A 14,280-nucleotide genomic window follows, 5' to 3' on the forward strand; every position below is an offset into this window, starting at 1 on the left:
AAAATAAGATACTTACTAATTTCCTTATTTATTACAGCGATGAGACAACGCTGAAACATCACGATTGTTGGGGTTCATTGTTTGTTCTTGAAATCTTCTAAATATCCTTTCCCAAAAAATTTGGTGGCGGGATTCTTCTGTGAATATAGTTTCAATACAAAAAACATAATTCCTGCAAATACATTCATTTTCCTCAATAGTAAATTTTGGTAAGCACCTCCCGATTCGACTTTGCACATTGGCACGATTAGCAACTCTTTAATTTTCGGCAGCGTTTGGTTTGCTATGAACTCAGACACGTTCATATTATCATCCAAGCTCTTTGAAGAAATGGAAGAGTGATGAAAAGAATTGGAGATTAAGAAATTCTAAAGAGATTTAGAAATTCTTGTGTGAGTTGAAATGAGTTCGAACTTCGATATTTATAGGGGGGAATAGTAGCCACTGGATGACGAACTGATGAGCGATGATCAAGTCATCTAGCGACATACTGACCATCGCTGACGCTGGAAAGATCGACGAGCGATGTTTTGACCATCTAGCGACGGGCTGTCTATCGCTCGCATAAAAATCTGTTGTGTATGACTATATGTTATAGTTGACATATTGGAAAATATATTTGGCATTTTAGCACACCCATTAATCGATGCTAAAATGACAAAATCAGTTATTTGACATGTGCATACGAATATGCCTTATTGTTCGAATTTAAATCTATTATCGCCTAAAATAGATGATATTTTCAACTCACCCTCATCCACCAAAACTAAGGCTGATAATCATCCAACAAGTAACATTTCAATGGCTTAACCTCGTGCCATTTGGCACGACCTAACACACCTAGTGATTAGATAACATTATCACAACAACAATAATTGTGAACGGGCCACCCATCCATCCATGGAAGCCAGCCCCATAATGGTACTACGACCCCATTATACACAAGTGGACACTGAAAGTTTTTAGTCATTGTCCTCTTTGTCTCCAAAGAAAAACCTAAAACATCCACCACTACAACCAAATACTTGTCCGTTTCATCATCCCACCCATCTAAGACAAAATTTTCATTTCAAAAATGAAATTAACAAAAAATAAAAAACCTAAAACCAACAAACAAACTGTGTTTGACTCTAGTTAACTTTTCCTTTCGACCTTATCTAATGTGAAAATTAGCCCATGATTTAAGTAAATTTGACATTTTCATTAACCACGGTTAGTTATTTGTCGGTTAGTGTCTCTCTTTTTGTAGGTTTGTGTTTAAGTAATCTGAACCGTTTGATTTGATTTCGTTTTCGTCGAGATACGTATCATGAAATTGCGAGCCTGTTCATTATCTCACGATATATTGATATTTGAGTCCCATTAAAAGATTTTGCCATTTTAGTTTCATGTCTGTTGTTGTTTACAGAGAGAGAGAGAGAGACTGTGAAGAAGAGTGTGAGAAAGAGAGAAGAAGAGGGCTTGTTTGTTTTGATTGTTTAGATCTGAGAAAGAAAAATCTGGGTTTTAAGTTTTGTGTTTGGAATTTTGTAATCAAGAGGTAATGAAAAGAAGATGAAATCTCTGTTTCAGTTTATCTGGAGTTTTCTTCTGTAAAGAAATTGGCCGGCAATTTGATAGTTGGTTAGAGTGTGAGTGAAAGTGATAAAGAAAAGAGTTTTTTCTTTTAAGTTGAAGCATTTTTGAGGTCTGGGGTGGAGTGTTAGAATTTTGAACAACTGAATTTTTTTGTTCAAGTTTCTGAATTCTGGGTTTGGATTCTTGTTTTGGTTTGGTAGATTGAGTGAAATTCAATTTTTCTGGTTGAGTTGGAGGGGAATTGTTTTTGGGTGTAAATTTTTTCTCAGCGACTAAGAATATATTTAATTAGTGTTACTGAAGGGAAGAGTGTGATTGATTGGAAGAAGAATTGGAGATTACAGAATAAATGTACTGTCAGAGAGATTGAAGAGAAGTTGAAAAGACTGTTCTTTTTTAAACAATTGAATTAGGTCTCTGAAGATGTTAACAAATGGAGTTTGAAATCAAGTAATGGAGTTTGATTTTGGGTTCTGAAGAATTAGTACTTTCAGGTCAGTTATTATGCATAAATTTAAGGTTTTTAATGATTTCTCTGTTTCTGTATTCTTTGTTAAAAAAAATTCTGTATTTAATTTGGGATTTTTGGCTGTTTTCTGTGTTGTTACAGGATATAATCAGACTGGGGTTTGATTCTAATGATCAAATTTTTTGATTCAGTGAAAGAAGAAAAGAAAGAAATGGAGAAATGTTTAGATTCTCAGTTATGGCATGCTTGTGCTGGAGGGATGGTACAGATGCCACAAGTTAACTCAAAGGTTTATTATTTCCCACAAGGTCAAGCAGAACATGCTAATGGGAACGTTGATTTTGGAAATTCATCAAGAATTCCAGCAATGATTCTGTGTAGAGTCGCTGGTGTGAAATTCATGGCTGATCCTGAGACGGATGAGGTTTATTCAAAGCTAAGATTAATTCCTGTGAGAAATAATGAATCTGATTTTGAAGATGATGATGTTAATGGAAACAATGGATCTGATTCGGCTCAAGATAAACCTGCATCCTTTGCGAAAACATTGACTCAGTCTGATGCTAATAATGGTGGGGGGTTTTCGGTTCCTAGATACTGTGCTGAGACAATTTTTCCAAGGTTGGATTATTCTGCTGAACCTCCTGTACAAACTGTACTTGCTAAGGATGTTCACGGTGAGGTTTGGAAGTTCCGGCACATTTATAGAGGGACTCCTCGTCGTCATCTCTTGACGACTGGATGGAGTACTTTTGTGAACCAAAAGAAGCTGATTGCCGGTGATTCAATTGTGTTTTTAAGAACTGAGAATGGGGATCTTTGTGTCGGTATCCGGCGGGCAAAGAGAGGGATTGGTGGCGGTCCTGAGGCGTCGTCCGGGTGGAATTCAGCTTCGAGTAATTGCGTCTCGCCATATGCTGGTTATTCTGTTTTTATGAGGGAAGATGAAAGCAAGTTAGGAAGAAATGCTAATGGTGGGAATAATAATAGTCCTTGTGGTGGTGCTGGTTTTCGGGGAAAACCAAAAGTGAGACCTGAGTCTGTGGTTGAGGCTGCAAATCTTGCTACCAATGGGCAACCTTTTGAGGTTGTTTATTACCCTCGAGCAAGCACTCCTGAATTCTGCGTCAAGGCTTCATCTGTCAGAACAGCATTACGTAACCAGTGGTGCCCAGGGATGAGGTTCAAGATGGCTTTTGAGACTGAGGATTCGTCTCGGATAAGCTGGTTCATGGGAACTATATCTTCTGTTCAGGTTGCTGATCCAATCCATTGGCCTGGTTCTCCTTGGAGGCTTCTTCAGGTAATGCTAGTTCATGTATTTCTGTAGTTTTAATGATGCAGTGTTGCTTATTATCAATGTTTTATTTAGTTTTTGAATGTTTTATACTGATTCCGAAAAATATGAGGTGTTGTGTGTACCTGAAATTTGAATTAGGACGCTGATGATTTTTTCATTTAGTTTTTACTTTTGGTATCTCTTAATCTAACCATCTCTTTTGCTGAAATTTGTGTTATAGGTGACTTGGGATGAGCCGGACTTGTTACAAAATGTGAAGCGCGTTAGTCCATGGTTGGTTGAATTGGTATCAAGCATGCCATCAATCCATCTATCGTCACCCTTCTCACCTCCAAGAAAGAAAATTCGGGTTCCTCAACATCCCGATTTCTCCTTTGATGGGCAACTTCAAATGCCATCACTTTTGAGCAACCCCTTTGGGCCAAGCAGTCCCTCTTGTTGTGTAAGCGACAACAGTTCTGCAGGCATACAGGGAGCCAGGCATGCTCAATTTGGTATATCTTTATCAGATCTCCATTTTAATAAACTTCAGCCGGGTGTATTTGTGACCGGTTTACAGCGTCCTCATCATGCTGCCCCACCTTCAAGAATCTCCGGTGGCTTCATAATGAGCAACCCCAGTTGCAAGGAGAATGTATCTTGCTTGCTTACAATGGGCATGGGCAACGGAAACTCGACTCCAACTTCAAAGAAGTCAAATGACAGCAAAACAGCACAGTTTGTACTCTTCGGCCAACCTATACTCACCGAAGAACAAATTTCTCTTAGCGTCAGGGGTGGACCTATGTGAGTGCAATTCCGAGCTGTAACCCGGAGAACATTAGCGGCAGTTTTTATTTCTAGTGTCAAGTGTCTGTCTAAATGTACGGGCACGTATTTTGTTTTATGTATCAAGGTAGAATTTTTTTGAGCGTACAGAGTGGCATACTCGAACCCTTTGTATTTTCAAAAAATATCTATGTTGAATGCTTCAGGGCACCAGGCAGTGTCAAGCATTCTCCTTTGTGATGCAGAAGCTTAGAACTTCAAACTCAAAGAAATTGAATTTAAGGTTCTTGATCATGCAGCTAGAGCAGTCTTTGAACAGTCTAATTTTTCTTTTCTTTTCAGAACACTTATTTCTCAAACCGAAAAGAAACGAAAAGTTCTTTAAAGATCAGGTACCGTCTCCAGTAAACTGATATCCGTATCAGCAGCCTTGCCCCTTGAGACGTTTGGTATATGCCATTTTCATGAACCGGAACATGTCATCTAACAATGATTTAGATCAAATTGTGAAAGATTTAGGATGTTGAAGAATGTTAGACCACAAAAGATTGAAGAACATATTTGGTCAATGACATTGACTTTTGTCAATTAGAGGTAAAAAATAGGAAAAAGTGGGTGCCTTAATACAAAAAGAAAAAGTGGAAAAACAGCTTGGATGATGATATGGTTGAAACTTGAAAGATTGACACCGAAGTTGCAGAAAAAGCATAAAACAATGAGATAATCTTCTTCTTCTTCTTGTCACAGTAGCCATGAAAAAAGGTAGTATAGGGGGGGTTTTCACGTGTGGCAAACGTCATGCTAAGTGCAAATGTTGCGCCGTTTTGATTGTTGGGCCACTTTGTCCTTTTTGACCAAAACCCCACCATTACCAATATTTCCTCAATTTTTTTTAATTTTTAAATTAAGGGTTAAAAAACCAATCAAACATGCCCCTGAGCCTAAACACCGTGTTCCTTTACTGTCGTCTTAAACCAAATTTTCAGTCTCATTTTCTTGGTAACTTCATCACAAATCTTGTACTTGGTTACAAAATCTTGTTTTTTTAATTGATTAGATAATGTTAAATTAGAGTGGATATTACGCTTACTTAGTACACGATCAAGTAATAAGATTGTTTTTGTTAGTTCAGTTGGCGAATTTTGTGGATCGCTTGCCGTGCGGAAACAACACAAAGAACTAGAAGAAAAATACTACTACTTAGTTTCACCATTAATGGAACTCAGTTGATAATTACTCTCTCTAGATGCCCTAGTCAGCTAGTAATCAGGGCCCAATCGGAGGCCCTGGAAAATAATTAGGGTCCTTAGATTCCTATCCCCACTCATGAGAAGAGGATAAGGGGTGTCTAAATACCATGAAAAGATTAGATTACCCCAACCTTTGGGATTGTGACACATGTTAATCTATTAATTTTTATTTTTTTTAGTTTTAATTTTTTTTAATTTTATTTTTTTTAGTTTTAATTTTTTTTATTTATTATTCTTTTTTATTTATTTTTAATTTTTTTTTGCTGAGATTTGTATGAAAAATCATTGTGGTAGTGAAGTGTTTCACTGATGACTCTCAAGAGTCGTTACTATTTTAAAAACGAGTCTCAAGGGTCGTCATTGTTTCATTGACGACCCACAACAATCGTTAATGATTGAAAAACGACCCTCAAGAGTCGGCATTGTTGGAATGACGACTGTAAACAGTCGTTAATGCATATAAAATGGTCGTTATCTTCTTCGGAAAAATAAATCAAAGGATCGTCATGGTCTTATTCAATACTATTACGACCTTTTAATGTATTTCCACCATTAATAACTCTCCGAAGATAATAACGACTTTTTAAAATCGTCATTGAAACAATGACGACTCTTGAAGGTCGTTTTTCTTTCATTAACGGCTCTTGAGGGTCGTCAATGAAACAATGACGACTTTTGAGGGTCGTTTTTGAAATAGTAACGACTCTTGAGAGTCGTAAATGAAACACTTCACCTCCACGATGATTTTTCATACAAATCTCGGCAAAAAATTTTTAAAAAAAAATAAAAAGCAAAATTGCAAACAAAAAATTTGAAAAAAAAAAAGGTTAAAATCAAATTAAATAAGATTAATAACTAATCAACTCAATTAATACTAATGATTTGGGGGTAGTTTAGCCATTTAAAAAAATGAGTCCCAATTACTATTTCATGACTTTTTTTCCTGTAGTTAGGGGTCCCCAATTATTTTTCCAGGACCCCCAATTCAGCGCTGCTAGTAATTTACCTATGAGAATTGGAAACTTAAAATGTAACCTTAAGTTTTAAAAATAAGTTTTACTGGGTGTCTAGTTACATTTAATAAGTAACTTTCTTTTTTTTCTATTGGTAAAGAATTTTTTGGTATTTACGAGTTTCAAAATCCGGTTACTGATATCATCACAGTCTAGTCATTAGAATGTTACTGGAGTGATTATATGAGCAATTTTCTTACTTATTACAACTTCAAAAATCGACCTCAACTTCTGGAAATATGAAAGCATTTTCACTTCTGATCGTCAAATAAGATATTATTTAGATGCTTCATTTTGGTTGTGGCTTAGTAGGCTGCCAGATTGGCTTTCTTGACTCTGCATATAAGTTCAAAAATGTTTAAGTTTCCAAAGTAACCTTTAACCAGACGAAATATAGGAAATTTCCTCGGCGAAAAAGTGAAAGAAGAGCAAGGTTATCTATGAATTTAAGCAATGTTTTCTATGATATTTCCTTGGAAAACATGTGTGATGTTTTCCACTAATGTGGACAAGGGGGCAAACTAACTTCACGTTTACCCTGTCGTTGCCCGACCAACTAATGTCATTTACAGCATAGGACCACTTTGCATACCTTGGCCCATCCATCCATCCATATATGCATGACTTTTCTTAGTAACCGGTAAAAGAGTCTACGACAACGTTAAAATTAAACCCCCAACCAAAAATACAGTTGAAGACAAGTCCATTGCCGACTTTCAAAGTCGCGAGTTAATCTAAACAGGGATGAGCACAAGTGCTTAATTAACACTCAACGTTTACGTAAGAAATTTGGAATCATACGACGAAAATCAGTCAAAGAAAAACACCAAAAGAAAAAACAGAAAAAAGGGTTTAGAAAACAAAACACACAATCACTTTGACTAATTTAGTGAACTGGGAAAAAGATAATAATTTTTCTTCCTTGTTTTCAGTTCTTAATAATAAAGTAATCCATACATAGGTACAAATCTTTCCGACATGTTTCTCTCTATATTTAATGAGTCTATAGTGTATTAATTTAGAGATCCAAAGTCTAGGGGGAAGATCATGCATGCATGAAGGAGGAACATGTACGCTGTTTTGCATGGAATCGTTAGATTAGGGGTCTTCAAATTTGACCATAACTCTGTATCTTATGGCTCACAAACATTCAACAACATCGAAAATCAATCCTTAATTAAATTATATATATACACGAGATTTAACGTTAGTGTTAAAGTTGGCTGTTCTTAATGACCGACCGACCATTTGATCCTAACTTCAAGGGCAGTTCTTTTCTTTCTCTTTGTAACTGGTGTTGGATTTCACCTTTTACAACACCGGAAATACAAGTGCCTCTTGAAATAGAATCTACGTACATGAAGTTGTTCTTATCACCTTAATAGAGAAACTCGGAAACTCGAGCGCACAAGTATAAAGTTAACTAGGAAAGTCAGGTTGATAATGAAATTGGTTTTCACAAACAACTATCATATAACAAGTCGAGAATGGGTTGTTGGATTGATCATTTCTGGATGGTACATTATTCAAACATTTTTGATCTAGCATACCCTGAATGTGACCAGTACAACTACGGATTATGTATACTCTAGTTAAACTTAAAATTGCTAAAAAGTAAAACAGGGTTTTTCTACTTGGAAACTTTGAAGATTTTTGTTTAATTTATTGTAAAGAGAGATCAGACAACATATTGGCGTTGAAATTGAGCAAAGCAAAACCATAAAGACATACAGCTAAGCTAAGCTAAGCTAGCTAGTTAATAACATTTATTTATTTTAGATTATTGGGTTTTGGGTTTTAATATTTAATCAAGATGGATCCAAAAATCCTTCGGAAATTCAGAGAATAGAAGAAGTTGTAACAAAAGTCAAATACATGATTTCAGTCTTCAAGTTCAAATGTATAGTGAACAAAAACAAAAACCTAAAATGTGATCAGAATCCCAAGTAGGCCTGTCAATGGATGCTAACATAACGGAAATAGGCTCTGCCGCCGCCGTTTCCATTAAAATTTAGCGGATATCCGTTACAGTTCATTTCCGGCGGAAATAAGAAATTCAAAAACGTTACCGTTACGTTGGACTTACCGGATAACGGATATTTTTCCGCTGCCATCCGGTATGTCACAGGACAACCATGAAACAGGGTAAAATCAGGCACAAAACAGGCTAAAAATGTGCATAACCAGTTATGCAGATGCATAAGACATTATGCAGTACAGAACAATGTGTATAACTAGTTATGCAGATGCATCAAAGGTTATGCTTATCATAAATCACTGCAGATGGAAAAAAAATATGCATAACTAGTTATGCAGTACAAAGAAAATGTGCATAACAAGTTATGCAGTACAAAAAAAATGTACATAAACAGTTATGCAGATGCATAACTTGTTATGTACTTATGTTATGTGGCACAAAAATAAATGTGCACAACAAGTTATGCAGATGCATAACAAGTTATGCAGTACACCTTTAACTGGGTCTTCATCTACTTCTACATCTTCTTCTTCTTCTCTAGGACGAATTGCAGGTGTAATAGAAGCAGGTGTTGAATTCACTCCAGAAGCTTGAACTTGGTTGGATGCAGCAGCAGCAGCAGGTAAATGTGATGCAACTGAAATAGAGAGATTTTGTGAAGACCCAACATGGTTTGATGCTCCTCTTTCGCTTTGGGACATGATTAATTTCACAAATCTGAAATTGTGAACCCTAATTTCAGAAACCCTAAATTGAAAATTGAGTTTTGAAGATCGAAATTAAGCTCAAAGGAAATTGAAGAAGAGAACCCTAATTTCTAATCAGTAATCACACAGAGAAGATGATGATTTCTAAGGCAGAGAAGACGATGCTTGATTCAGCATCCCTAGTTTCTCTCTTTTTCTCTCTGAGAACTTCTCTGTTGTGTCGAAGTGAAGAACATAAGAATGACTGAATGAGATGGGATAAACCAAACATAAGGTATAAAAATTTACACGTGCAGTACGCACGTTAGCGGATAACGGAACTAAACCTAACGGAAATACACGGTTCCACTACCGTTACGTTAAGAAGGGATTATCCGTTAGCTTATCGGTATCAGATATCCGTCTACCGCTATGTCGGATGGTAACAGTAACGGCTTACGGATTATCGGTATCGGATAACGGAAAATCGGTATCCATTGACAGGCCTAATCCCAAGTGAGAAACCTGTTTTTTTCTTCTGAAAAATAATTGATGGGTGCCCGGACAAAAAACATTATTGACCCGGCCCATATTGTATTTTGACATCTTAAGTATTTTTGACTTCATTAATGAAAACATTCATTAATCTGATTCTGACAAATGCGAAATTAAGCAATTAATAGGAGTTAACGAATTGCATGTTAATTTGGTGTCAACGGCACGATAACTCTGTCAACTAAGTCTGTGACCAACATTATCTTCCATGTTATCAAGTGGGAAATGGTTGACTATTAAATGGTTAAGACCATAATTAATGTAATGAAACAGTGGTTTAAGATCAAAAATCAGATATCACGATCCATAGTACCTTAAATGTTTTTTCACGAGTTACTTAATTATGAAAAAGAACTGTCGAAGAAAGATTAAGTTAACCATTTCAGAACGACTTCTATAAATAAAAAGATTAACATCATGTTTGTTTTTTCCTCTATGTAGAGGCTAACCTCTATTAGCCTCTATGTAGTGGTGGGTCTCATTTATTTGGTGTTTGTTTTTTCCACTACCTCTACAAAGATAGAGGCAAATCTCTATCTATATAGAGGAAATCAAATAGCACGAATGAGGTGCTATCTTTGAGCCTCTACCTCTATTAAACCTTCAAATGACTAATATATCCTCGAATAAACTTATAATGTCCAAAAATAATTCCTTAATTTAAAATCTAAAATTTTACATGTTTCAAGAAAAGTGATACTTTCGTCCGTTTCAGAAAAAGGGATATTTTCGCGTTGTTTCAGAAAAAAGTGATATTTTGCTCCGTTGCAGAAAAAGTGACACTTTAGCCCCGTTTCAGAAAAAGTGATACTTCACCCGTTTCAGAAAAAGTGATACTTTCACGCCGTTTCAGAAAAAGTGATATTTTCGCCCCGTTTCAGAAAAAGTGATACTTTCGCATGCTTCAGAAAAAGTGAGACTTTCGCGTCGTTTCAGAAAAAGTGATATTTTTGCTCCGTTTCAGAAAAAGTGATTTTTTCCATGTTTCAGAAAAAGTGATATTTTTGCCCTGTTTTAGAAAAAGTGAAATTTTTGTCCCGTTTCAGAAAAAATGATATTTTCGTTCTGTTTCAGAAAAAGTTATGTTTTTGCCCCGTTTCAGAAAAAGTGATTTTTGCCCTGTTTCAGAAAAGGTGATTTTTTTTTTTTCCGTTTCAGATAAAGTGATACTTTCGCCCGTTTCAGATAAAGTGATATTTTTGATCCGTTTCAGAAAAAGTGATATTTTTACCCCGTTTCAGAAAAAAAGTTATACTTTCGCTCCGTTTCAGAAAAAGTGAACATCTTTGGTTGTATTTTCTAATACATTTTTTTCCTTTTGGAATTTTTGAACATCTTTGGTTATAATGGATATTCATGGATTTTTTGAATATTATAAGGGTAAAATGAGAAATATATAAAATAGGGTACACAATATAGAGTTGTTAGATAGTGGTCAAACAAACATGATTTTAAGAGAGATTATATAGTGATATTTATACAGATATAGAGGTAAACCTCTATATAGAACACTCTACCTATATAGAGGAAAAAACAAACATGTTGTTAGTGGTCTGTGACCAACATTATCTTCCATGTTATCAAGTGGGAAATGGTTGACTATTAAATGGTTAAGACCATAATTAATGTAATGAAACAGTGGTTTAAGATCAAAAATCAGATACCACGATCCATAGTACTTTAAATGTTTTTTCACGAGTTACTTAATTATGAAAAAGAACTGTCGAAGAAAGATTAAGTTAATCATTTCAGAACGACTTCTATAAATAAAAAAATTAAGTTCATTTTTTTATGAAGTACCCGCATATGCTAATTGTCTATAGAAGGTAGTTAATTTGTTTATGGAAGTTAAGTTAATTAACTTTTTGCGTTTCGGATTCTAGATTTCAAAAGGTAAGAAATTTCTCACTTTTGAGAATAGCTTGTACAGATCAATTTTTGTTACATAAAATTGGTCAATTAACCCAATAACGACAATTCCTAGGTGAAAAAGACATGTAAAATTTGATACTGTTTAAATGGAGGAGAATGTAAAAATTGTCAGGATATAAACAGTTTCATCCTATCCATTTTTAAATATTTTTTCTTATTTTTAATTCACATCAGGATGCATCCAGTTTCATCCTCGCTATTTTTTAAGTTTATGTCAGGATGATTCCAATTTCAGTCTTGTTATTTTTTTGGTGTCCATTTTACCCATACTAATTTTTAGTCGTCCATTGGAACCATATTTTAAAAATATTTGACCAAATAACCCATTTTCAGGTTTTGCTACTGGCACCCGCATATGCTTTAAAATTTATTTTTCCAATTAAACTTCTATATTATTACTCGAAATCAAATCCTAGAAATCGACTAGGAAAGTGTTAGGTAAATCAACTACTACTAACATTTTTATAACTCATTTTCAACCATGTACACTTTCCTATTCTTTACAACCCTAGACGGCTAGAACAATCTGTTTTTGTTTGAACTCTGAAGTCTGAAGCAATGTGGTCTATCTCGCTTCTCGGCTTGTCTCGGCTGGGTCCGAGACACCGAGACAAAACCATCTCGACGAAATGTTCGGCCGGAATCTCGGAGTATTACTATTAGTTTAAAATGGACAGTTTGCACATTCATAAGTATACAAACTTAATATAGTTACGTGTGTCAGTTAACTCTCATGTATCGCCACATCCGCAACACATGTGTACCCATTTCTGAAGCCACCGTTAGCAGTAAGAAAATGAAGGAGAGGAAAGAGAAGATGGACTATTAACTTTCTCATTTTTCTTAAGAATTGAATTTATGTTTCTCTTTAACTCTCTCACAGGAGCAATGATTGATTGATTAAGAAATTGATTAATTAAGGAATTGATTGTACAGAAGGTGATTAAGAATTGAATTTCTCTTTGTCTCTAACTTTCTCATTTTTTCTGAGAATTGTATTTCTCTATCTCTCTAACTCTCTCACACGAGCAGTGATTGTATAGAAGGTGATTAAATTAAGGAATTGATTGAGTGAGTGATAGAATGAGACAACCACGACAACCAACGTGATACTTGCCAAAGCTTTGAGGTTAAGAATTTGGTTTAATGGATAATGATTTGGAGAAATTAAAAAGAGGAAAAGGGAGAAACTAGGTGGGTGAGAGATTCTTAATATTAACAGGGGTGATTATGCTGTTAGATTAGAAAACAAAAAATGCTCACTAATTAGAGAATCAAATATATGAAAGTTTTGGTCTAGAATGGTGGTCTCTAATGAGGTTGACTAGTGGTGATACTGATTTTTTCTGGAGTTTCTTTTGTTTATTTGATTTCGTATTGCGTTTCTCTTGATTGAAGAGTTTCAATTGAGTGGAAACCTTGAAACAGTTAAATCCAACGAAATTCCGGCCAAAATTGCAGCCGAAATTGAAAATTTCTGGCCAGATTACCGGTGAGATCTCGTCTCGGCGAGAATGTGGATACCGGCTCCCCTAAAGACGAAACCGGAAAAATCGCCGAGATTTCGGCCGAGACGGTCGAAATACTACACTGGTCTGAAGACAGAGATTTGGTTGACGTGGACACTTTCTTAAGACAACAATATCGTGGTCCCAACTTTTTCTCCTAGCACAGGGATCAAACAGACCGACATCCATTTAGATAAACTAGTGACACGTGTTCATCGAGATGACACTGAAAATAAATCAAGTAAAACAAAATATTTATTTGAGTTATCGCGACCTAATCGGGGAGTTATTAGTGAGACCCCACCTACCTGATTGTGATCGTTAACCATGGTTAATTAATTTAATTTTTCCACTAAAAAAGATAATTTAATTCAATTTCCTTTCCGAAATAATTCGTGCCAGATAAGTGCAGTTGGGCCTGACGATAGGACTAGGTCTCCTACTTCGTGTAGGGTTTTTCCTTTTAGCACATTAATTAGTGCAGATGGCTATCTTTAGAGCAACCATAGTGGACGATCAAACCCATAATTATGGTCCAGAGAAGAGACACAGCAGGACAGAGTAAAGATTAAGAGTCGGACCAAAACTAAATTCTAGACTATATTTGGTATGGGAACAAGACCAAAACTATATATAATCGAGCGAACGTATAATGTTCGTTTGCCACCGGGAGGGTATATAATGTGATCATGGTGATGAGGCGGGCATATGATGTGATCCTGGTGATAGGGCGGGTATATAATGTGATCCTCAGTGAGGCGTACATTTAAAGTTCGCCTGATGGATGATGGGGCGTGCATATAATGTGATCCTGTGATGGGGCGGGCATATAATGTGATCCTGGTGATGGGGCAGGCATATAATGTGATCCTGGTCTATACTTTTTCCCAAACGACCAAATTTACTCTTCCATCCTAGTGTAACACCACAGAATAAACTTAAATTTGGTCGTTTTTTTTTTTTGTCTTTGATCTATGGTTTTGATCGCACCATTGCAGTTGCTCTTAGAGATCAAATTTTACTATCCATGGATGATCAATGTCAAAGGTAGATGTTGATGGTAGATGAAGGTATCTTTTGTTGGAAAATTGACACTAAAATAGGGTGAAGAAAAGAATGTTGTATCAGGGTTCAAGGCTCTAATGAAATATTCTTTTCGACAATTATTCGACGCTTTCTCAATTGAATTGGCGAGTACAAACAGGACAATGAATATCGTCGTCGGGATACTTGAAGCCCCACA

The 14,280-nt window shown here is 35.7% G+C and overlaps 1 protein-coding gene across 2 annotated transcripts; it reads left to right on the forward strand.

Annotated features, from left to right (window-relative positions):
* Positions 1 to 1,388: 1,388 nt before the first annotated feature.
* Positions 1,389 to 4,413, forward strand: LOC113322211 (auxin response factor 18-like). 2 transcript variants are annotated; one of them, XM_026570256.1, is made up of 3 exons: positions 1,389 to 2,072; positions 2,189 to 3,350; positions 3,568 to 4,413. In XM_026570256.1, the coding sequence occupies exons 2-3, from the start codon at positions 2,217 to 2,219 to the stop codon at positions 4,135 to 4,137; spliced, it is 1,704 nt and encodes a 567-aa protein (XP_026426041.1). In that variant the 5' UTR covers positions 1,389 to 2,072; positions 2,189 to 2,216; the 3' UTR covers positions 4,138 to 4,413. The 2 variants fall into 2 exon arrangements, with proteins under 2 accessions (XP_026426041.1, XP_026426042.1); XM_026570257.1 differs by having other exon boundaries at positions 2,239 to 3,350.
* Positions 4,414 to 14,280: the final 9,867 nt, after the last annotated feature.

The sequence above is a fragment of the Papaver somniferum genome, chromosome 11 (genome assembly GCF_003573695.1).
Source record: "Papaver somniferum cultivar HN1 chromosome 11, ASM357369v1, whole genome shotgun sequence".
Lineage (NCBI taxonomy): Eukaryota > Viridiplantae > Streptophyta > Magnoliopsida > Ranunculales > Papaveraceae > Papaver > Papaver somniferum.

Coding starts and splice junctions, on each gene's coding strand:
- LOC113322211 (XM_026570256.1), top strand. CDS start 2,217: ATGATCAAATTTTTTGATTCAGTGAAAGAAGAAAAGAAAGAAATGGAG. Junction 3,351..3,567: donor CTCCTTGGAGGCTTCTTCAG/GTAATGCTAGTT, acceptor TTTGTGTTATAG/GTGACTTGGGATGAGCCGGA.